Source organism: Mobula birostris, chromosome 23 (assembly GCF_030028105.1).
Source record: "Mobula birostris isolate sMobBir1 chromosome 23, sMobBir1.hap1, whole genome shotgun sequence".
Taxonomy (NCBI): Eukaryota; Metazoa; Chordata; class Chondrichthyes; order Myliobatiformes; family Myliobatidae; genus Mobula; species Mobula birostris.
This window is the reverse complement of record NC_092392.1, coordinates 21,686,358-21,711,342: the sequence shown is the minus strand read 5'-3', so window position 1 is coordinate 21,711,342 and position 24,985 is coordinate 21,686,358. Positions and strand designations below refer to the sequence as shown.

General features: G+C 41.6%; 1 protein-coding gene across 1 annotated transcript in view; it reads right to left on the bottom strand.

Moving 5' to 3' along the window:
* Positions 1-9,915: 9,915 nt before the first annotated feature.
* The window catches only part of taf3 (TAF3 RNA polymerase II, TATA box binding protein (TBP)-associated facto), a 236,868-nt gene continuing 221,798 nt past the window's right edge, over positions 9,916-24,985 (bottom strand). The window contains exons 5-7 of the mRNA XM_072240918.1: positions 18,394-18,658; positions 13,998-14,104; positions 9,916-10,466 (exon numbers count right to left, since the gene is read on the bottom strand). Coding sequence (XP_072097019.1) covers positions 10,352-10,466; positions 13,998-14,104; positions 18,394-18,658 — 487 coding nt within the window. The 3' untranslated portion in view covers positions 9,916-10,351. The remainder of the gene's footprint in view (positions 10,467-13,997; positions 14,105-18,393; positions 18,659-24,985) is intronic.

The following is a 24,985-nucleotide window of genomic DNA, read 5'->3' as shown; positions in this document are numbered from 1 at the left end:
TGCAAGTTAAAATGGGAGATAGAAAATGCATGTCAAAAGGATGATGTTAGGATAGTCATTGGGAATTTTAATATGCAGGTAGACTGGGAAAACCAGGTTGGTGCTGGATCCCTGGGGGGTGGTGGTGAGAGGAGTTTCTAGAATGCATGCACTATGGCTTTCTAGAGCAGCTCGTGCATGAGTCGACGAGGGGATAGACTATTCTGGACTGGGTGTTGAACCAGAATTGATTAACAAGCTTAAGGTAAAGGAACACTTAGGTGCCAATGATCATAATATCATAGAATTCATCCTGCATTATGAGAAGGAGAAGCTGAAGTCAGATGTATCAGTATTACAGTGGAGTAAAGGGAATTACAGAGGTATGAGGAAGACACTCCAGAAATTCCAGGTGTCAGGGATCATGAAGAGTGTGAAGCTTCCATAACTAGAGGGAAGGCTCCTTGGAAACTGAAAGGTCTGAAGGTAGATAAGTCTCCTGGACCAGATGGTGTACACTCTAGAGTTTGAAAGAGGTGGCTAAAGTGATCATTGAGGCATTAGTAATGATCTTTCCAGAATCACTACATTCTGGAATGGTTCCGGAAGACTGGAAAATTGCAAATGTCACTCTTTGCTTAGGAGGAGACAATGGCACCTAATGGCGACTCCTTTGCTCGCATCTTCAGAAACAGCTCTATTTCCATCTTTAATATCAGGGTTCTTTTGAAGACAGAGCCTGACCTGGTTCTTTGCGGGAATGTACATGCTCTTGGGGTTTTACAACTGGCCGTTATTCAATATGCCAAGTACGTGGCCTAAGAGATTAGCTCGCCTTCGGAGTTCCGGGATCTCGTGCCTCTGGAGATGGGCAGACTGAAGGTTGGTGACCCAGTAGGAAATTGGTGTGTCATAGAAGACGGAAGATCTCTGGCTGTGTGCCCAGAGATCTGTGATCTTTGAGCACAGATTTCAGAAAAAGCGACACAATGGACTTTTAACATCGTAAATCAGCGAGCTGTTTTTTATGTCTTCCCTCTCACTGTGAAATGGAGACATTTCTTTCTCCCTTATTAGGCAGTGGGAGAACCTGTGATATGTCGAATACCGGGTGACGAGTAGTCTTTGGGGTACTGCAAGTCTGTGTCTTTGCTGCACGCTTGAGTGCTCGATGGCAGGTGCTGATGCTATTTTATGCTGGTGGGGTTAGGGGGGATCGTTGCTTGCTGCTGTTTACACATAGGGGGTGGGCGGCTGGGGGAGGACTTTGGAGTTCTAACATTTAACTGTCATTCATTCTTTGGGGGCAGTTCTCTGTTTTCATGGATGGTTGTGAAGAAAAAGCATTTCAGGATGTATGCTGTATACGTTTCTCTGACATTAAATGTATCTTTGAAACCTTGAAGAAGGGAGAGAGGCAGAAGAACTACAGGCAAGTTAGCCTGACCTCAGTGACTGGGAAGATATTGGAGTCGATTATTAAGGCCGAGGTCTCAGGGTACTTGGAGGCACCTCCAAGTAAGCTGTAGTCAGCATGGTTTCCTCAAGGAAAAGTCTTGCCTTACAAATCTGTTGGAATTCTTTGAAGAAATAACACACAGGATAGACAAATTGGTTGATGTTGTGTACTTGAATTTTCAGAAAGCCTTTGACAAGGTACCACATGTGAGGCTGCTTAACAAGCTATGGACCCATGGTGTTACAGGAAAGATTCTAGCATGGTTAAAGTGGTGGCGGATTGGCAGGAGGGAAAGAGTGGGAATAAAGGGAGTCTTTGCTGGCTGGCTGCTGGTGTCTAGTTGTGTTCCACAGGGGTCTGTGTTGGACCAGTTCTTTTTACATTATATATCATTGATTTGAATGATGGCTTTGTTGCAAAGTTTGCAGATGATATGAAAATAGGTGGAGGGGGAAGTAACTTGAGGAAGTAGAATCTACAGAAGGACAGACAATTTAGGAGAATGGGCAGATGGAATACAGTGTTGGGAAGTGTATGGTCATGCACTTTGACAGAAGAAATTAAAAGGTTGATTATTTTTTAAATGGAGAGAAGATACAAAAATCTGAGATGCAAAGGGACTTGGGAGTCCTTATGCATGTTGAGTCTGTGGTGAGGAAGGCAAATGTGATGTTGGCATTCATTTCAAGATAACTAGAATATAAAAGCAAGGATGTAATCTTGAGGCTTTATAAAGCACTAGAGAGACCTCACTTGGGGTATTGGTAGCAGTTTTGGGCTCCATATCTAAGAAAGGATGTGCTGACATTGGAGAGGGTTTAAAGGAGATTCACAAAAATGATTCCATGATTGAAAGGTTTGTCGTATGAAGAGCATTTGATGGCTCTGGGCCTCTACTCATTGAAATTCAGAAGAATGAGGCGAGGCCTCACTGAAACCTATCAAATGTTGAAATCCCTCAACAGAGTGTATGTTTCTGATAGTGGGGAGCCTAAGCCCAGAGGACACAGCCTCAGAATAGAGAAGAGTCCTTTTAGAATGTAGTTGAGGAGGCACTTCTTTAACCAGAGAGTGGAGAATCTGTGGAATTCTTTGCCATGTCCTTTATGGTGATGGTCTTTATTGACAGATGCCACCTTATTGAGGCATCACTTTTTGAAGATGTCCTCAACGGCAGGGAGGGTTGTACCCATGATGGACTTGGCTAAGTTTACAACCCTCTACAGCTTTTCCCGATTTTCTGTATTGGCCCCTCTATACCAGACCGTGATGCAACCAGTCAGAATGTTCTCCATATAACTTCTGTAGAAATTTGCTGAAGTCTATATGGTGGTATACCAACTCTCCTCAAATTCCTAATGAAGTAGAACCACTAGCATACCTTCCTCTTAACTGCATCATTTCAAGATTGTTTAATGTCACTTCCAGTACCCAAGTGTAAAGGAGAACAAAGTAATTCTTACCACAGACCCTTTTTGTACAGGTCATACCTTCCCTAAATGAGATTCCAATGATCCAGAAATCTGAAACCCTGCCCGCTGCACCATTTCCTCAGCCATTCATTTATCTGTACTGTCATCCTATTCCTGCCCTGACTAGCACATGACTATTGGTAAAAAGGTGGAGAGAAGGGGTGGAGCAAATGCTGGGTGGATCCCGAGTGAGGGGTTTGGTAGGCAGAATAGAAGATAGGAGAGCAAAAATGGTGACAGGTATCATCACAGCTGTACAGTTGCACAAGGCCTAACGCCTTGTTCTTTGAGGACTAATTTCTTCAACAGCCAAAATAAATATGCTTGAAGCATGGAAAACAGTGGTGAATTTTACCATTGATGTCTGACTTCACTGAGAGGCAGCTGTCAATGAACTGGTCTATGTCTCACTGTGAAGTACAAGGAACTGGGAGTACAAGTGCACAGGTCATTGAAAATGGCCCCGCAAGTAGACAGCGTGGTGAAGAAAGGTTTACCATGATGGCCTTTATCAGGCAGGGCATTGAGTTTAGGAATCGGGTCACTTCATTGCTTTTATATAAGTTGTTAGTGAGGCCACATACTGATTACAGTGTACAGCTTTGGTCACATTGCAACAGGAATGATGTGGTTAAACTGAAAAGAATGCAGAAGAGATTTGCAAGGACGCTGCCTGGAGTGGAAGGGAAAAGTTGGCCATGCTGGATCTTTATTCCCTTGAGTGCAGGAGAATATGTTGGGCTGTTAGAAATATATAAAATCATGAGTGGCATGGATAAGGTGAATAGTCATGTATCTAGAGGGCACAGAAACAAGATAAAACCACAGTCATCGGGTGTACTTAAGGCAGAGATTCATAGGTTCTTGACTGGAAAAAGCGTTAACGGTAGAAGGTGGCAGAATGGGAATGAAAAAAAGTCAACCACGATAGAATGGCAGAACAGACTTGATGGGCCAAATGGCCTAATTCTGCTCCTATGTCTCCTGGTCTTAATACCAGAAGCAGCTTTCCTTGACTAAACTCAGCCAGTGCTGACATCAGCACATACTGCTGGTACGGATGATTGACAGTGGTTTATTGTGGAGTCAATGGTTTCTCGTGATTTAGGATGTCCTAGAGTGAACCATGGCCTGAAATGCCATGATAACTGCTCGGAAAACAGATGTTCTTTTCCTTCAGATCCCTGGTATGGAATAAATGGCTCAGAAGCAAGTACTATCTCTAAGACTCAAGGATTATGGAACAGTGTAGCGTTAAATGTGGTCCGAATGAGAGAGCTGAAATTGTTGCCTTTTGAACCCTTGTGATACTGCCTAAGGCCCTTCATTAAAAGGAGATTCCAAATGTATGAATAGCTGCTTGCATCACTCACCAAAGCATTAAGTCTAATATGTACTAATATGCTAATTCTACTCCACATCAATCAAAATGAACCTAACCTCATCATCAAACTGAAACTTGATGATTTAAGGTGCAATCCGGTTCTGCCTTTGCTAGAGAGCAAATATTTCCTCTCCGGAATAAGAAAACATCACACAGTGCAGATAGATCCAATTTGTTTAAGGGGAGCATTAGCGAAGGTCACATCTGGCAAATGAAATGAGTTTTACATTCAGCATGAGTCTACATTTCAAGTCACGCCACGTGGTAGCAATTCTAATCTTTCGATCCCGTAGAAAATGTTAAGAGGTTATTTTTAAGGTAAGCTCAGCTCAGGAGTTGCCCAGTGACTGAGGATTTTATACAGTGTTCAGGTAAATAGAGTCATTCATGCACATAAAAGAGACCTTGATGGTTTCTGTGAGATATGCTCTCAACTTTGCCTCAGTTGTAGTTGGTAATGGGAGTGAACCGTATCATAGAGTCATCAGTAACAAAACAGGACCTTCAGCAACCAAGACGCCCCATCTGAACTACCCCCATTTGCCTGTATTTGATCCTCATCTCTGTCCAGCTGTCTTTTAAACTTTGTTATTGTACCTACCTCAGCCATTTCCTCTGGCAGCTCATACCATATATGAACCACTCTCTGTGCCCCCACAAGTTCCTGTTAAATTTTCCCCCTCTCACCTTAAATAAATGCCCTCTAATTCATGATTCCCTAACCCTGAAAAAAAAAGACTGACAACATTTATTTTATCTATGCTCCTCATGGTTTTATCTATCTCTAAGATCACCTCTCAGCCTCCAAGGGATAAATTCCTACTTTGTTCAACTTCACTTTATTACTCAGTTCCTTGAGTCCTGCCAACGTCTTTCTGCCCTCTTCCCAGTTTAATAACATCTTCCCTATAGCAGGGTGACCAAAGCTGAACACAAAACTCCAAGTCCAGCCTCACCTGTGTTCCATACAACTCCAACATAACCTTCCAACTTCTATGACTGATCAAGGCCAGAGCATGCTAGTGCTTATGGGTTCATGGACCTTTCAGAAATCTGATGGCAGAGGGATAGAAACTGTTCCTAAGATATTAAGTGTGCATCTTCATGCTCCTGTACCTCCTCCATGATGGTAGTAATGAGAATGAGTAGGCCACAGCCCCACTTTCCTGCCCTGCCCATTAGCCTTGACTCTCCCATGGTCCATGCACACTGTCCAATTCAGCCAAGGTCCAGATTGTATTTCTAAATTGTGTCCACAAATACCCCCTAGCAAAAATTTTAAAAAAGGTTCTATATAACATTTCTATTTATAAATGCCGGTTTCCAAACATTATCTTAATTTCCTTATCAGTTTGTCCTGCTTGCTTCATAGGTTTCCGAATATACCATCGGGCAGGAGGTACAGGAGCCTCAAGTTCTGCCCCAGGTTTAAGAACAGCTACTTCCCTTCATCCATATAGTTCATCACAACCCTAAACATCATATAGCAGCACTCTGACCATTTTGACTACCTGAAATTAAAATGGACCTTTTTTTGCTCTAATTGTATTTTCTTAAAATAAATTATATGTATAATAATTCATGATTAACTTTTTTTTTCTTGTGACTGTTGTGGATATGCTGCTCTGTGCCTTCGATGCTGCTACAATTAAGTTTTTCATTGCACCTGTGCAATGAACTCCACTTTAAGACTTTGACGCCTCAGGCTTTTATCATGCTTTCACAGTTCAATTTATTCTATACTACTTTCTACATTGTTTCTCCAAGAATGTAACAATTATTCACAGTTAACTTCACAGTGAACTTTGGCTACTGTGAAATTGTGCTTGAGTGAATTCAACTAGATGAACACAATGCACACTGTTGCAGTGATATGCACTTCACTGGGAGCTCGCCTACAGGGAAAACAGTTATCAAGTTCCCCTGTGTATCAGAACCCCCAGTTTCAAATATCGCAATGTGAAGTTAACCCCTCGGGTTCAAGAGCCTGATAGTTGAGGAGTAATAAGTGGTCCCCGAACCTGGTGGTGTGGGTCCTGAGGCTCCTGTGCCTCCTTCCTGATGGCAGCAGTGAGAAGAAAGCACGTCTTGGGTGGTGAGGGTCCTTGATGATGGATGCTGACTTTCCAGCAACAGCACTCTGTGTAGGTGTGCTCCATGGTGATGCGTGTGCAATTTGATAATAAATTTACTTTGACTTACTTAGAATTGTCATTAAAAAGTTACCAGGTTTGCTAATACCTGCCAGGGAAGAGAATCTACCACTCTCACCCATTCTGACCAACATGTGGCTCCAATGTCACCAATGTGGTTGAGTTATAACCACCCACACACTTTAGTGTTTAATTAATAACAGCCATCAAATACCAGCATTGTCAGGGCCATCTCTACTGAGGATGCTGGCTTATAATGGATCCTGACACACGCAGCAGGGCCCAGGTGTGAATTTACAGACAGCCAAATATCATTTTGATTCATTCACTTTGTAAATATTTACTTACTTACTTACTTAAGTCCATCATCACTACTGGGGCCTAGGCTGCTGACAAGCAGCTTACCAGAGTCCTCTGTCCTGGGACAGTCTTTCAAGTTGTCCCCAGGTGTATCCTTTCATCAGAGATCCTTCCTCTCCCAGGGATCAGGCTTCTGGCATTTCTATAGCTCTGGGATGGAGTTGATCGCCCCATGCCCAATCTTCTCAATTCAAACCAGACTTGGGACCATGCATGTAGGAGTTACTTTGTGAATGGCGTGGTAATTACTTCATGTTGGTAACAATAATACTAAGCATTCATATTCTTTGTTCATAAAGAGCAGTTATACGCGCTTCAAAGATCAATATAAACCAATGCCTCTGGCTACAGTGACTAATTCTTTTAAAAATGCTAATTCCTGCAATGTCGACTTATGACTCATGCCTAAAATACTCCCCTTATGCCACTGAAGCTCTTTGTTTGGTCTTTTGTTAAATTTCCTTCATTTGTTGCTTTATTCAGCTGCAAACTCAGCCAGCTCCATCATGGGCACTAACCTCACCAGCATCGAGGACACCTTCAAAAGGTGATGCCTAAACAGGCAGCATTCATCATTATGGACCTCAGCACACAAGACTTGCTTTCTTATCATTGCTACCATCAGGGAGGAAGTACAGGAGCCAGAACACATACATTCAATGTTTTAGGAACAGCTTCTTCCCTTTTGCCATCAGATCTCTGAGGGGACAATCAACCAATCCATGAACACTACCTCACTATTTTTGCACTAATTTAATTTAATAATATATGTATATTTCTTTTTGGAATTTATAGTATTTTTAATGTATTGCAACTGCTACCACAAAACAACACATTTCACAACATACAGTATGACAGTGATATAAACCCTGATTCTGATTCCTCATATAATCTCCTGTGCCATTCTATCCTTAATTGAGATATTCATTCAATGTTCATTCATTTCAAAAATCATAACTGCATTCCTTTGGCTTACAAAAAAAAATGTTAGAGTTGTCTTTGCTGAAACTGCTTTAGCTCTTTGCTTTGTTCCCTGATCTGAAAATCTTGGGAGATGCAAGAGACTCAAATACTGAAGTATGGAGCAACACACAAGATAAGGGAGGAACTCAACAGGTAAGGCAGCATCGATGGAGGGAAATGAACAGTCGACATTGTGGGTCAAGAACCTTCATCTGGACTGAAAGGTAGAGAGGAGTTGGCCAATATAAAGAGGTGAGGGGAAAGGATGGAGCAAGAGCTGGTGGGAGAAAGGGTGGATCAGGTGTGGAGGGCAGTAAATGTGCTCAGTGGTGGTGAGGGCTCTGCATGTGATAGACTGCACTATACCCACCACTTTCATTAGACTTTTGCATTCCTGGGCATTAGTGCTTCCATACCAGGTCAGCGTTGATAGATTCAGCCAAAGGGCCTATTTTCCATGTTGAAAGTTCTGTGACTCTATTGAGTACAATTACCTGGAGCGCTGCCACAAGAAAGCATCATCCATCATCAAGGACCTCCACCATCCAGGCCAGGATCAGTTATTACCCTACAACCATCAGTCTTCTGAAATGGAGTGAATAGCTACACTCACAATTCTGAACTGATTCTATGATCTACAGACTGACTTTCAAGGGACTCTTCACAACTCTTGTTTTCAGTATTATTTTTATTTTGCACACTGGTTGTTTGTCAGCCTTTGCCAGTTTATGTACGTTTTTTGTAAAATTCTATTGTACTTCACTTTTCTTGGAAATTCCTGCAAGAAAATGAATCTCAAGGTAACAAATGGTAATATACTGTACATGTACTTTGAAAATAAATTTACATTGAACTTTGACATTGCCTGTAAGAATGGCAGAACTAGGATCAATAAAGCCTTTGAACAGGGGACTGGATAGGCACTTGAGGGTGAACAAATTGAGAGGCTGCAGGGATAGTTCAGGGCAATGGGCTTAACCAGCACAGACAGTCCAAATGGCTTCAAAATTCTATAATTAAACATGACATGAATCTCAAATCTAAAATCTTTATTACTTGTACCAAACCATATTCACTCCCACTCTTTCTCAATCCCTTTTCTCTCTCTCTTTCTTGCTCTCTGTCCTTCCAGTCCTCTGGTCCACCCATTATTATCCCATTCCCACCATCCAAGACCTCATACTAATTTAGCCCTCACTTCCCCAGTTACATTCACTCACACATTTCCCTCACCTGCTCTCTCCCTCTCCACTATCTGGTCCTGTTTGTCTGCCTTTCACCTCTCCTGCAACGTTTCCCATTATTACCTTCCTCCTTTATCAGGTTTCCAGCACCTGGGCCTTTGTTTTCCCATTCATCACCCTCTGTGGCTGTTTCCATCTTCAAGGGTAACTTTCTCACACACTGGCTGGAGGGTATATAGAATGAGCTGCTAGAGGATGTGGTGGAGGCATTTAAAAGACATTTAGACAGGTAAGTGGATAGAAAAATTTTAGAGGGATGTGGCCAAATATAGGCAATTGGGGCTTGCTTGGATAGATAGCGTGGTCAGCATGGACAAGTTGGGCCAAAAGGCCTGTTCCCATGCTGTATAACTCTATAAAACTAAATGTGGGCAGGGTTAGAACTGGAGAAGGTTAAGCTAGAGATTCAAACCTGAGGTTAGCAGAAAGCAATGTTGCAGACGGCAGATTCTAGTTTAACCGTCCTCTGGCAATGAAGGTGTGTAACATACAAAAATGCTGGAGAAACACAGGAGGCCAGACAGCATCTATGAAGAGGAATAAATAGTGGACAATTATTCCTTTCTAGAGTTGCTACCTGACCTGCTGAGTTCACCCAGCACTTTTGTGTGTCACTCTGGATTTCTAGCATCTGCAGAATCTCTTGTATTAATGAAGGTGTGTTGCAAGATTTAATTCGTCAAGGTCCAAAATAACCGAATTCTGAAATAGCACATACATTTCTGAGAATGAATATTTATTTTAAAGCTATTTATCTCTTTTTTTGTAATTGGAAGATCCTGATGCTCTGAGAATAAAGTTCTTTGAAAGCAATGTACCAATTGAAATTCTGAAGGCATGTGTTGCAATCCATTCATTTTTTGAAAGCAGCATCACAAATACATTACTTCCCAGTACAGCATTTTTTTAAAAAAATGTAATTTATTCTCTTAATAAACCTTAGCAATCCACTATTTTGGTTACAATCACAATGCCACTGTTGGTTAAAGCAATGAGAGTTCTGAGCAGAGAAGATAAAATATATTACAAGCAGAACTAAGAGAATGATGAGTCCATACAGAATGCAAAAACAAAATGATTGTGGTGTATAATACAAACTTTCATTTTAAAAGTATACAATTAATTACACAAAAAGGCTAACAAAGGGTTCATTCTTCAGCCTTTTTCTGGGAATGGGTGGAATTTGAGCTAATTTTTTTTTATTTACTGCACTGTACAAAGCCACTAATCAGGTGTCGGATTTACACAACTCATCACCATCACAGTCCTTTCAAATGGAACTGAATGGGAAGAGTCTGCTGCTAAATATAAAAAGGGTATGCAGTCTGGAAACCTTCTTAATGGGCTCGAGATTTCTTTCGCTTGTGTTTTTTCTCCTTCTTCTTGTTGATGCACTTGGGGCAAAACCACTGCACTTCATCAGGGGGTGCAGCACTGATGCCGACACACGGCCTGGGAAAATGAGATACCGTCATAATTCCAGTTACTTAACAATGAACAACAATGCAGACACCACTTGGTTATTGAACCATCTATCGTACGCCTTATCACTAAAGTTTAGCAAAACACAAGCAACACACACAAAATGTTGGAGGAACACAGCAGGCCTAGGCAGTGTCTATGGAGAGTTGACATTTTGAGCCCCTTTTTTCTTTTCCCATTCCCCATTCTGCCTCCCCTCTTAATCCTTCTCTTCTCCGGATCTGCCTGTCACGTCCCTCTAGTGCCCCTCTTTCTCCCATTGTCCACTCCTTCTTCCAGATTCCTTCTTCATCAGCCCTTTATCTTTTCCACTTAAGGCCTCTCAGCTTTCTACTTCATCTCCCCCCACCACCCACCTTTCCCCTCACCTGGCTTCACCTATCACTGGCAGCTTGTACTGACACCGGTACCCTCACCTTCTTGTTCTGGCTTTCTCCCACTTCCTTTCCAGTCATGATGAAGGGTCATGGCCCAAAATGTCGACTCTTAATTCCGTTCCACAGATGCTGCCTGACCTACTGAGTTCCTCCAGCATTTTGTGTGTCAGTGTACAAATATAAAGTCAATTTTTAAGTTGTGGTGACCTGGAGTGTTGCAGCCAGCTCTCCTGCCTCTCTTTCGGCAGGTTGCTATGCTTTTAGTAAAAGTGTTTAAAAGCTGAAAGGAGTGGTTGCATGAATGAACGGTTTCAATGATGGTGCAGCTGGTGGAGCTGCTGACTCATGGTGTTAGAGACCCAGGTTCAATCCTGACTCGTGTGCTGTCTATTGGAGTTTGCATGTTCTCTGGGTTTTCTCTGAGTAGTACAGGCCTGTCAGCCTATGATGTTGTGCCCAGCTTTTAAACTACTTGAAGATCAATCTAAACTGGATGCTCAATGCTTTAACAAGAGGTTAGACAAATTTGGGTTGTTTTCTCTGGAACAGTGGAAGTTGAGAGGAGACGACAGAGGTTTATAAGATTATGAGAAGCATGGATAGATTAGACAGACAGTATTTTTTCCCCCAGGGTTGAAATGTCTAATACCAGAGAGCATGTATTTAACAGTGAGAGGGGGTAATTTCAAAAGAGATGTAAGGGTCAAGGTTTTTTACAGCGAGTGGTGGATGTCTGGAATGTGCTGTCTGGGGTGGTGGTACAGGCAGATACATTTGGGGCTCATAAGGGACGTTTAGATAGGCACATGAATGCGAGAAAAATGGAGGAATATGGACATTCTGAAGCAGAAGAGATTAGATTTGATTATTAATTTAATTGGAAGGGCCTGTTCCTTTTCTGTACTGTTCTATGTTCTAACCCAGTGGTCCCCAACCACCGGGCCGCAAAGCATGTGCTACCAGGCCGCAAGGAAACAATATGATTTGTCGATATGTGTCAACTGCACCTTTCCTCATTCCCTGTCATGCACTGTTGAGCTTGAATGCACGCGAGGTCATTACCCGCGCGTCATCCATGGTAGTGCGGGAAGGAGATCAACTCCTCGAGTTTGCAAATTACGGTGGGCTGAAAAGTATGTTTGACATAACATCTCTGCCGGCATTCTGGATCAAAGTCAAGGCTAAATATCCTGAGATAGCCACGAAAGCACTGAAAACGTTGCTTTCATTTCCAACATTTTTCTGCGAAGCGGAGTTTTCTGCAATGAATGCAATGAAAACGAAATTGCGGAATAGACTGGACATAAGGAACCCCGTTCGAGTATCGATGTCTCCTGTCACCACTCAATAGGACCGTCTTGTTGCAGGAAAACAAGCCCAGGGCTCCCACTGATTCAGCAATATTGGTGCGTTGCAATGATTTTATATGTTCATACGAGGAAAATATGCGGTGTGTGTTTAATATCCAAACGTTACTTGAAATGTTATGATGCTATTGACTTACTTATATAACCATATAACAATTACAGCACGGAAACAGGCCATCCCTGCCCTTCTAGTTCGTGCTGAATGCTACTCTCACCTAGTCCCACCGACCTGCACACAGCCCACAACCCTCCATTCCTTTCCTGTCCATATACCTATCCAATTTTTCTTATCGAACCTGCCTCTACCACTTCTACTGGTAGTTCTTTCAACACTTACTTCAAGCTCCCCTGTCCTCCTCTGATAATTGACTTATCACTATATTCATGCGAGGAAAATATGCGCTGTGTGTTTAATATTAAATTCGTTAGATAAACCCTTTTAGAAACGAAATTGAGTGTATTAGCCACTTATCACCTATATTCCGGTCGTGATTAACAAAGTCCCTCCCCGATCAGAATTGCAAAAATGTTTTGCAGGAAAAAAAATCGGCAGGTACACGCATGCACAATGGTGCCCGCGTAAGGCTTCATGGTTATTGTAGTCTTTCTCTGGATAAACACAACGTATTCGACTGCTACTCTTGTCTGTTGGCAACCCTACCCCCCCCGTCGGCCAGTCCACAAGAATACTGCCAGTATTAAACCGGTCCGCAGTGCAAAAAAGGTTGGGGACCCCTGTTCTAACCCTTCCCTCCTAAACAGCCGTCCATTTAAAAAAAAATTATTTACGTGCCTATCTAACTTTCTCTAATGTCCCCAATGTATCTGTTTCTTCCTCTACCCCTCACAGGGCATTCCACACACCCACCATTCTCCGTGTAAAGAACTTATCTGAAAATTATGCTCCTTCGTGCCAGTCATTTCCACCTGGGAAATAAAGGCGCTGGCTTTCCACTCTTCTATGCTTCTTATGCACCTCTATCAAGTCACCGTTCACCATCCTCCTCGGCTCCAAAGAGAAAACTCCTAGCTCGCTCAACTTTTCTTCATCCATCCCATAGCCTGAAACTGTGTGGTTTGGTAGGTTAAATATACTCTGTAAGTTGTCCCTGGTGTAGAGGTGAGAGACAGAATCTGGGGCAGAGCCGATGGTTAAGGAGGCAGAAGAAAGAATGGGATTAGTGTAGGATTGGTGTAAATGGTGTGGTGGTGGGGGGGGGGGGGGAAGGACTGGGGGTTGGTGGTCAGTGAACTAAAGGGCTTCTTTTCTATGATGTGTCACTTTAGAGGCTGAGTTCAATCTCAATGAAGCAAAGGTGGCTGAAGTAAGATGTATGGGAATCAGATAGGAAAGAGAGGGAGATGGAGATAGAGATACAGAGGTAGAGTAGAGAGAGGGAGAAATAGAGATAGAGTGATATTGATAGAGGGATAGAGACAGATGGATAGAAATAAGAGGGATAGAGAAAAATAGTGCCAGGAAGGAAAATGGCAAGCGGGACCTTTATCAGCAAAGCTTAAACCCAATCTCTAGTCACACCACTCACTGGACTTTTCATTACTGCTCAAACATTAGACCCAAATGAAACAGTGAGGAGATGTAGAAACTGTAGCTGTACCTCCTATTTCTGTTTGCTTCATTTGTAAAATGTACCAAATACTGTAACTAATCGGGATAAAGCCACTTTGTTACTTCTGTTCATGCTATGCCAGCTTAAGTCTAGAGAGTACAGTCAAGAAATTCAGAAGTTTCTTACCAATGGTACCAGTCATCACAGTCATCGCAACCAATCATTGGGCTGCCATCATCTGGCTTGTTGCAGCCAGGGCAGATCCAGATCTGATTTCCCCATTCATCACGAATCTGAATGTACGATGGGGAAGAAAGGGAGAACAGTTTTCAGATAGTTGGTCAATAGTGAAAAAATGTTTGCTGTACAATAATCTACCTATTGAACAGAAGTACATGCCACAAAGATCTCCATTTTGTTTCAATTTTCTGATTCAGGATCAGCAAAATATATTTCATTGCTGGAAAGTAGGAGGAGCTCAGAATGTCATCATAGAATTTGACAGGAATCCTGAGGGGAAAGAGGGCTGTATGTAAAAAAATATCAACACTTCATTGCACTGTTCATCCAAGATAATTACAGACTTTGTCTGCTGTGATGTTACATTAGTCCGATGGTGTAGGAATTATGACTTACCTTGGCAACTGGAAATATGGGGTAGGTTGCTGATGTCAGTGGAGGGAAGCAACTGTGTTCATTAAAGGATATATATGGACATCCGATAAAAGACTGAGCATTAACAAACAACCACCCACTGCTGATTAGATTTATTTAGATTTTATTTATCTAACACACGCACAGCAAAACATGCAGTGAAATTTGTCACTTGCGCTGACAACCATCAAAATCTGAAGGTGTGCTGGGGACAGCTCACAAATGCAGCCATGCTTCCAATGCCAACATAGCACGCCCAAATGTCAGATTAGAGCTCGCTAATACTGCTTAAAATCATTTATCTGGTACAGTCATTTGAGAAAAATATATGGAGCTTGGTCAATATGATTGAAGCTCTACCCAAGTACCTTTATTGCAAGGGTCAGAACATTTAGGCAAGCTAAAGGAATTAATTCATTTATTCTTAAAATTTACACAGGAGTTTATTGTCACTGCAGAGATCTGCATAACTTGTACACCTGTTAGGTTCATGACTAGTAATGGCTTCAAATGTTACGGGGAGAAGGCAGGAGAATGGAGTTGAGAGGGGTAATAAATCAGCTATGATTGAATGCAGAACTTGATGGGCCGAATAGCCTACATTCTATGGTCTTATGATGGAAACTATTAAATACAGCAAAGGTTACTTGCGTTCTCTCATTCTGCCTGGCATTGTGAGTTCCTTATGGATAAAATTTGTCCATGCATTTGGTGCAGTTATATAGACTTATTTGGAGCTCATGTCAAAGATGCATAGTGGATCAGATGTTGTGTGCAATGTGGCTTACACACTACCAGAACACTTCCCCAGTGCTGCCTTTTCACATTTAGGGAGTAAATCATGTACATTATCACTTGTAAACATCTGATATACCACAGCGTTCTATCTGAAAACAAAGAGGACACATCTCTGCATCTGTTGTCTGGTGCTATTACAGCACAATTAACATTTGTAGCTTTTTAACATGCAATACAGTCAGGAAAACTGCTTAGTAATTTCAGCCAATGATATTTTCACAATAATTTAATTTCTCCCTTTATCCTTAAAGTAATCAAGTTCAGGAGGACACAGTTTTTATTTTTACTTCAGCTTCTTACTGATAACTAAGTGAACAGGGACATTAATCTAAGACCCTGGGTCTACCTGCTTAGGTAGATGTGAAAAGCTGTCTACAGAACCTAACAGAAGCTATTAAAATTCACCATTTATCTTGAATTAACTAAACTGACAACAGATTTCAAAACTGGCAGGCGGAAAAATCAGATTGCTTGGACTAAGTAGTATGCTTTTGGAGAAGACAGCGATGTGCATTTTCCATAAGTAAGCTACTATGCACTTTCCCTGGAGGCTTGTTCGTCTGAAAGTATTTAATTTACTTCATTGTTATTTCTGTATTGCTGGGTAGTACATATTACACAGCAACATGTGCATGCACCAATCTACCAAGATTCAAATATTATTCAATCCTAAGAACAGGTGCCAACTGTATTTAGAGTACTGTGCGATGATGTCAGGTGTATAACACTGGTTTCTTTTGCCATGTTAAAAAAATAGTTAAATCCTCACGCCTCAGTTTACATTGCTCTTGAATGGCCCATGGCATACTAGGGGAAGTGTATGAGTAGTTTAGCACAAACAACACTTTTAGAAAATAAACTATGCTTGCTAATAGATAGAATTCACAAAACTCATCTGTTTAGTTGGATATTTCACAAATGTTTGTTACAAACATTATACCTACTAGTCCTATCTTGAAGCAAAACTTAATGGTATAGGTCAATGGTATTGAAGCAAAGCTCAAGGGTATTGCCGAGAAGCAGATACACTTAAGGTTCCAGCACTTCAAGTTGTTCAGTCGGGGAACGGAGCACACAAACATAGCAACTGTAACATAGGAAATGGGTGGACAGTGCAAGCTTCCTTCCCTGGTTGTACATTCCACAGTGATAAATTCTCTTAGGAGCATGGCACAAGACAACAGAATTATTAGTCAAAAAAAACCAGATCTTGAAATGAGCTTTATATTCACTGGGGAATATTCCAATTTACTAAGCAAACAAATGAACTACTCAGTAATGGAAAGTGAATGGGGCAAAACAGTAGTACTCAATTTGCATTGAACTTTCAGAACTGGCTAGACCTTGTAGAAACTTGAAGTCAACATCTTCTGGCTTAAAAGGGCAGAGTCTTTGTAGACAGGAGGGTGCTGGGCACATGGGAATGAGCTGCCAGAGGTGGTAGGTAAAGATGGGTATAATTACAGTTCCATAAAACTACAAGCAGCTTATCCTTTTAGATACTGCTATGTACTGCTAAGAAGCTTCAGTCTGGATTGCTTTCATGGAAAGTTACTCAGAAGTTCTGCACAGTCTTATGAGGTTCAAAAAAAACATTTAGATGAGTACATGCTGAGGAAAGATTTAGAGGAATATGGGCCAAATGCAAGCAAATGGGATTGACTTACAAAGGCATGCATAAACTAGGGTAAAGAACCTGTTTCTGTGCTGTATATGTTAGTATTGGGTAGATTTAAGTCATTTTCTGTGAGGGGAAAAGGGGCTTGTTTTGCTATTGTTTTGTTGCTGGTTGTCTTCTGTGTTATTCTGCTGAGAATCGAGGGCATGCTATGTTAGGCATTGGGATGTGTGGCGTCATTTGCAGGCTGCTTCCAGCACATCCCTTGGTCTGCATCGGTTGGTAATGCAAACGAGGCATTTCACTGTATTTTTCCATGTAAATATGATAAATAAATCTGAATCTGCATTTTTCCTGCTTAATTTGTGTTACATGGCTTACACTGCTGTAGCCCTGAACTCCATAACTTTAACCCTGAAATTTCATGTCTTATTAATTTCTTTCCTTTCCTCCAAAAACCACCTTACAATCTATCACTGTGTCTTGCTTTTTGTCACAGCCCTCAATTCTTCATTTACCGGTCTCTAAATCCATTTAAAATTACTGTAAAGTAATTTTGAAAGCTTTTACAAGAAATGAGTGTAGTGTACAATGAAGTTTGCTTGTGGTGCAGTGCAGTAACTAATGTTTGCCATGATCCACTGCCTTGGGGAAGCACAATATAATTAAGGACCCTTCCCACCCTAGTCCCATTAGCTCCCCCAGCATTGAGGACATCTTCGAAAGGCAATGCCTCAAGAAGGTGGTATCTATTCTTAAGGACCCTCACCACCAAGGACATACCCTCTTCTCATTACTCCCATCAGGGATGAAGTACAGGAGTCCAAAGACATACACTCAGTATTTTAAGAACAGTTTCTTCCCCTCAGGACATTCTCTCTTCTCCTCTCTCACAATGGGCAGAAGATACAAAAGCCAGAGAATTCATAGCCCCCAAGCTCGAGGACAGCTTCTGTCCTGCTGTTATCAGATTTTTGAATGGACCTTTCATAGACTAAAAGATGAAATCTTGATCTTCCAATCTACCCCATTGTGGCCCATGAACTTTATTTGTCTACCGCCCTGCAGTTTTTCTGTCACTAAAACAGTGTATCATGCCTTCAATTACACTGAGCTAGTAGAAAGAAAGCCTTTCTTCTACCTTAGCGTAATTCTGCATGGCACGCAAATCAAAAGCTTTTCACATGTAAACCATACCAAGTGTCACATTTAAAAAAAGATGAGTTACTTACGGTTTCATGGAACTGACCCACAGTATCTTGTGGGAGAGCTGGGGAAATTGGAGTTGTGAGGCAGGAAACAAACTTTGCAATGCAGCTTATGTTAAGAAGCTCTTGCTAATATTTCCCTTTAGCTCAAAACCAAGAAAACACAGTAGGGTGAAGAAAATGAAGGTTTGATGCATGTTTTATAAACAATTGCTTCTTTGTTTTGGAAGTTTCAAATTTATTTTGAATTTGTATATAGAAATGAGAAACAGTACCAAATATGAACATGAGAAACATTACTCACCACATAAGTACTGACAGTCTCTGTGACCACACTTCTGACTGGCGTCTTAGAAGCTCCTGCAGCAGAGCAAGTGGCTGCAGGAGATGCGATAGGAAGCGCAGGAACAGGAGATGGAACCGCTGTGGGTGGAGGCAGGGGAGCTGGTGTCAGAGCTGGAGCCATGTGAGCTGATAGAGGTGCTGGGGATGGAGGAGGTGGAGTCTTTGGGTGCCCTGCTGGAGGTGAGGGCTTAGCCTCTGAGACGGGGACGACCTTGCTGATGACACTGAGAAAAAAAAGAAACAGAAAATATAATTTAGTTTTGCTGGCCACTAAATATTAATCAATGTATTAAAACTGAGACACAGGAGACTACAATCGTTGGTATCTGCAACAACAAACTACCTACTGGAGGAACTCAGCAGGTTAAGCAGCATCTGTATGAGGATAGAAATTGTCAATGTTTCAGGTTGAAACCCTGCATGTGGAAAGGGGAGATGGTCATTTATTTAATTTGGATCTATTCTGAAGGATTGAACCCTTGCAATTGTTATCCTTGAGAATGGGCCAGTAAATGTGTCAGAGTCATAGAGCACTACAGAACAGAAACTAGCCCATCGGCCCATCTAGTCCATGCTGAACTGTAATTCTGCCTCATACTATTGACTTGCATGTGGATGATAGCCCTCCATAACCCTCTGTTCATAGCTCAAAGTAAAATTTATTATCAAAGTACATACATGTCACCACATACAACCCTGAGATTTGTTTTCCTGTGGGAATACTTAGCAAATCCATAGAGCAGTAACTGTAAACAGGATCAGTGAACAACAAACTATGCAAATGCAAATATAAATAAATAGCAATAAATAACGAGAGCATGAAATAACAAGATAAAGAGTCCTAAAAGTGAGATCATTGATTGTGGGAACAGAAATAGAATGTAAATATCTTCTTTTGTTCAAGAACCTTATGGTTGGAGGTGGTAACTGTTCTTGAACCTGGTGGTATGAATCCTGAGGCACTTGTACCTTCTACCTGATGGCAGCAATGGGAAAAGAGCATGACCTGGGTGGTGAGGATCTTTGATGATGGATGCTGCTTATCTATGGCAACTTTTCATGTAGATGTGCTCAATGGTTGGGAGAGCTTTACCTGTGATGTACTGGGCCAAATCCACTACCTTTTCTAAGATTTTTCACTCAAAGGCATCGGTGTTCCCACAGAAGACTGTAATACAGCCAGTCAGCACACTTTCCACCACACATCTATAGAGGTTTGCCAAGGATTTTGATAACTTGCTGAATCTTCACAGACTCCTGAGGAAATAGAGGCACTGTTGTGCTTTCTTTGAAATTATATTTATATGATAGGTACAGGACAGGTCCTCTGAGATAGTGGCACCCAGGAATTTAGCTACCGATCCTCTCTGCATCCGATCCTCTGATGATAACCCTTCTCCTGAAGTTTACAATTAATTCCTTAGTCTTATTAGCATTGAGTGAGAGGTTGTTGTTATTATACCACTCAGCCAGATTTTCAATCTCCCTCCCTCTGTCCATGTACTTCCAAACTTTTCTAAAATGTTGTAATTGAATTTATGATTATGATTATGAGGACACACAGTCCCCTTTTATTGTCATTTAGTATGCATGCATTAAGAAATGATACAATGTTTTTCCAGAATGATATCACAAAAACACATGACAAACTGACTTAAAAACTAACAAAAACCACATAATTATAACATATAGTTACAACAGTGCAAAGCAATACCATAATTTGATAAGACCAGACCATGGCACAGTAAAAGTCTCAAAGTCTCTTGAAAGTCCCATCATCTCACGCAGACGGTAAATCTCCAGCGCTGCCAACTTGCCGATGCAGCATCCTGGAAGCATCCGACCACAGTCCGACTCCGAGTCCGTCCGAAAACTCCGAGCCTCCAACCACCTCTTCGACACCGAGCACTGAGTACCATCTCTGCCAAGTGCTTCGACCCCGGCCCTGGCAACAGGCGATAGCACAGTAGCACAGTAGCAGCGGCAGCAAAGCAGGCATTTCAGAAGTTACTCCAGATGTTCCTCTGCGCTTCTCACGGCTGTCTCCATCAAATCTGGATTGTGCACGGCCCCCTAGTTACACATTAATCAATATTCATTCGGAATGGCTGCGCGTGCTGCGTCGCGCCGCCATCTTCTCCTCCCTCCCCCATTTGCATCCACCACTTCCTCTGGTAGCTCGTTCCACACTTGCACCGTCCTCTGAATGAAGAAGATCTCCCCCCCAAGGTGTCCATTAAATATTTCACCTTTCACCCTTAACCTATGACCTCTAGTTCTAGACTCACCCAACCTCAATGGAAAGAGACTATTTGCATTACCTCTCATAATGAAATATAACCTTGATGTGGTTTCATCAAGGTTAGATTTCATTTCAGTTGAGCAGTTTGAATATTTTTTCCTCGTTGCAACTCAACAGAAATGCAGGAGGTTTACTTTCAGTGTGACATGTGACTGTGCTCACAACAATTTTGTTTTTGCATCAATACATACAAGGTTACATGGCAACTCAGCATTTGCTAAAAGTAAATACTAGGAAAAAGAGCAGGTGTAAGCCACCAGACCCTTCATGGCAGCTCCACCATTCAATACGATCACGGCTGATCTAGGCTGACCTTAACTCCTCTTCTGTGCCCAATTTCCCAATTCCTCCATCTTTTAAGTATTTATCTATCTTTACCTTAAATACACCTAATAATCTGACCTACACCACCCTAGGGGACAGAGAATTGCGAAGTTTTACTTCCCTCTGAGAGAAGAAACTTGTACACACCTCAAGTTCCAAATAACTGGTCCTTTATCAAGATATGTCCCCTTGCTCATGACTCTCCCACTACTAGAAATATCTAAACACCTACCCTGTCAAGCCACTGAAGGATCGGACATGTTTAAATAAAGTCAACCTTCATTCTTTTAAGCTCCAAGAAATATATTCCCAAACTGTCTGGCTTCTCTTGTCAAAACAATCCTCTGATCCCAAGAATTGGTCTGGCATTGGAGAGGGTCCAGAGGTGGTTCATGAGAATGATTCCGGGAATAAAGGGATTAACATATGAAGAGCATTTGATGGCTCTGGGCCTGTATTCGGTGGAGCTTAGAAGAATGAGGGGAATCTCACTGAAACCTACTGAATACTGAGAAGTCTAGATACAGTGGATGTGGTGGGGACGTTTCCTATAATGGGACTCTAGGACTAGAGGGCACAACCTTAGAAAAAAGGGACATCCACTTAGAACAAAGATAAGAAGAAATTTCTTTAGTTAGAGGGTGGTGAATCTGCAGAATTAATTGCCACAGATGGCTGCGGAGGCCAAGTCATTGAGTATATTTAAAGTGGAGGTTGATAGGTCTTTGGTTTGTCAGGGCATCAAAGGTTACAGGGAGCAGACTTGATGAGTCAACTGGCTAAAATCCGCTCCTATCTCTTGTGAATCTCTTTTCAATTGACTCTAATAGCCTTCTTTAGGTAAGGGACCAGAACTGTGTGCAGCATTCCAGATGTGACCCCACCGATACCCTGTACAACTGTAAAGAAACATCTCTGTTTTTAAACTCCAATCCTTTTGCAATAAGGCTGTTTTCCTTCTGAACTACTTGTTGCACCTGTCAAACTACTTTTATGATTCATGCACTGGAATACCTAGATTCCTCTATGCTTCACTGACATTCAAGTTTTCTCCATTTTGATTACAATCCACCTTTTAATTCCTCTCACTGAAGTGCATGGCCTCACACTTTGTCACCTTAAACTGACACTTGCCAGTTTTTTGCACAATCACTCAGTGTATTTATATCCCAATGTAGAATCACAATATCATCATCACAACATAACCTTTCACTTGCATCATGGGAAACTTGTAAACCTTGCATTTTGTTCCCTCTTCCAAGTCATTAATGTTAATAGTTAACAATGAGGGCCAAGAACCAATTTGGGAATTCTCCACGAGTTACACCCTTCCAGTCTGAAAGACGACCATCTATTCCATTGATTTTATAACATCAATTTCTCAAACTTCCAGTAATGCCTCTACCACCTCCCCTTCAACATTTCCTATCCCCTTGCCCCTCTCTTATGTTATCTCCTTGTCCTCCCATTACCTCCCTCTGGTGTTCCTCCCTCCCTCCTTTCTTCTTTCTTCCATGGCCTTCTGTCTTTTTCACCAATCAACTTCCTAGCTCTTTGCTTCATCCCTCCCGCTCCAAATTTCACCTATCACTTGATGTTTCTCTCTCCCTTGCTCCCACCTTTCAAAATAACCCCCTCAGCTTTTTCTCTCCAGTCCTGCCAAAGGGTTTCGGCCCAAAATGTCAACTGTACTTTTTTCCATAGATGCTGTCTGGCCTGCTGAGTTCCTCCAGCATTTTGTGCATGTTTCTTGGATTTCCAGCATTTGCAGACTTTCTCTTGTTTGCCATTTATTCCATCCCTGCTTTCAATCTGTATTAACTTCTTCCAATACCTTCAGCTTGTAATTTTTGCACCAGCTGTTTGTGTAGCACCTTATCAAAAGCCTTCTGGAAATCTAAATATACCACAACTACAGGTTATCCTCTATCAGCTTTCTCCATTGCAATCTTAAAGCATTTGAGCAAATTTATCAAACATGATTTGCCTTTCATAATACAACAGTGATTAAGTTTTAGTTAGTTTTCCTAAAAAATTATTTTACTTTCATCATCAACATTAGCATCTTGCCAACAATAGATGTTAAACTAAGTAGTTTATAATCCCTCTCATTATCTCTTAATCCCTATTTTTCTGTTTATTCTTCTGGTACGTTCCCAGAATTTAGAGTTTTGAGGAACATCAACCAATGGGTCCACCAGCTCTGCAGCTACTTCCTTTAAAGCCCACGGGGATAATCCTGGTAATTTACCCACCTTTAGCCTTGTCATTTTCTCTCAAATACTTTGTTCCTTGTGACTCAGATTCATTTACACTCGGTGACCACCAGTACACCTGCTTGTTAATGCAAATATCTAAACAGCCAATCATGTGGCAGGAACTCAGTGCATTAAAACATACTATGTTGTCAGTTAAAGTTAAATTGGATAGGTATATGGACAGGAGAGGAATGGAGGGTTATGGGCTGAGTGCAGGTCGGTGGGACTAGGTGAGAGTAAGAGTTCAGCACAGACTAGAAGGGCTGAGATGGCCTGTTTCCGTGCTGTAATTGTTATATGGTTATATGGTCAAAAGGTTCAGTTGTGTTCAGACCAAACATTGGAATGGGTAAGAAATTTGATCTAAGTGACTTTGACTGTGGAATGATTGTTGTGCCAGATGTGGTGGTTTGAATATCTCAAAAACTGATGATCTCCTGGTATTTTCATACACAACAGTCTCTGGAGTTTACCGAGAATGGTTTATTTATTTATTTGTTTGTTTGTTTATTTTTTGAGATACAGCACAGAATAGGCCTTTCAACCCCTGTTGCACAGCAATCCCCTGATTTAATCCAGGCCTAATCATAGGACAATTTACAATGACTGATTAACCTATCAACTAGTAGGTCTTTAGATTACAGGAGGAAACCGGAGCACCCAGAGGAAAACGACTCAGTCACAGGGGGAGTGTACAAGTTCCTTACAGGCGGCAGTAGGAATTGAATTTGGGTCGCTGGTACTGTAAACCATCATGCTCACCACCATGCTGTAGTCCGAATGGTGCAAAAAGACAAAAAGAAAACATCCAGTGAGTTGAAATTCTGTGACTGAAATTGCCTTGTTAATGGGAAAGCCCAGAGGAGAATGACAGGAAGGTGCCAGTAAATTGAAAAACCACACCTTACAACAGTGGTATGAGGAAGAGCAGCGCTGAACACACAACATGCCAAACCTTGGATGGACAACAGCAGGAGAAGACAACACTGAGTTCTACTCCTGTATCTAACAAAGTGACCACTGAGTGTAAGCACAACTGTCTCATAAATAGTGATAAATTGAAATACTCAGGTTTCATAATCAAATAGTTTTGTTTCCAATGGAATTAAGTGAGGTGTACACTGTACCAAATAAAGTAGTCACTGAGAGTATTTATTACATGTATATTGTAACATACAGTGAAATGCATTGTTTGCATTAACAACCAACGCAACCTAAGGATATGCAAGTGTCGCCACACATTCTGGTGCCAAGAGAGCATGCCCATGATATTCAGAACAACACAAGCAACAACAACAATGACGAAACAAAACAACCACAGCAAAACAAGCCCTTTCCCTCCCTGCCACCCAAACACACACACACAAACACAGACAGGCCTCCGGCCTGAGGATAGGCTGCCTCTAGCCCTCCAACCTTCAGCCTCTGACCTGGATTTGCAGACATCAAGCTAGGGACTGTGACTGAGATTTTTACGAGTTCCTCCCTGTTGAGTCCATCTGTTATCTTAGGTATATTTACAGTGTCCTCCAAGACAAAGACTGATGTAAAATATTGATTTAACATACCTGCCAGTTCTTTGCTTCCTGTTATTAATTCTCTAGAGGTCCCACACCTACTAAAGCCACCTTCTTTCTATTTATATATATCTATAGAAACACTTAATA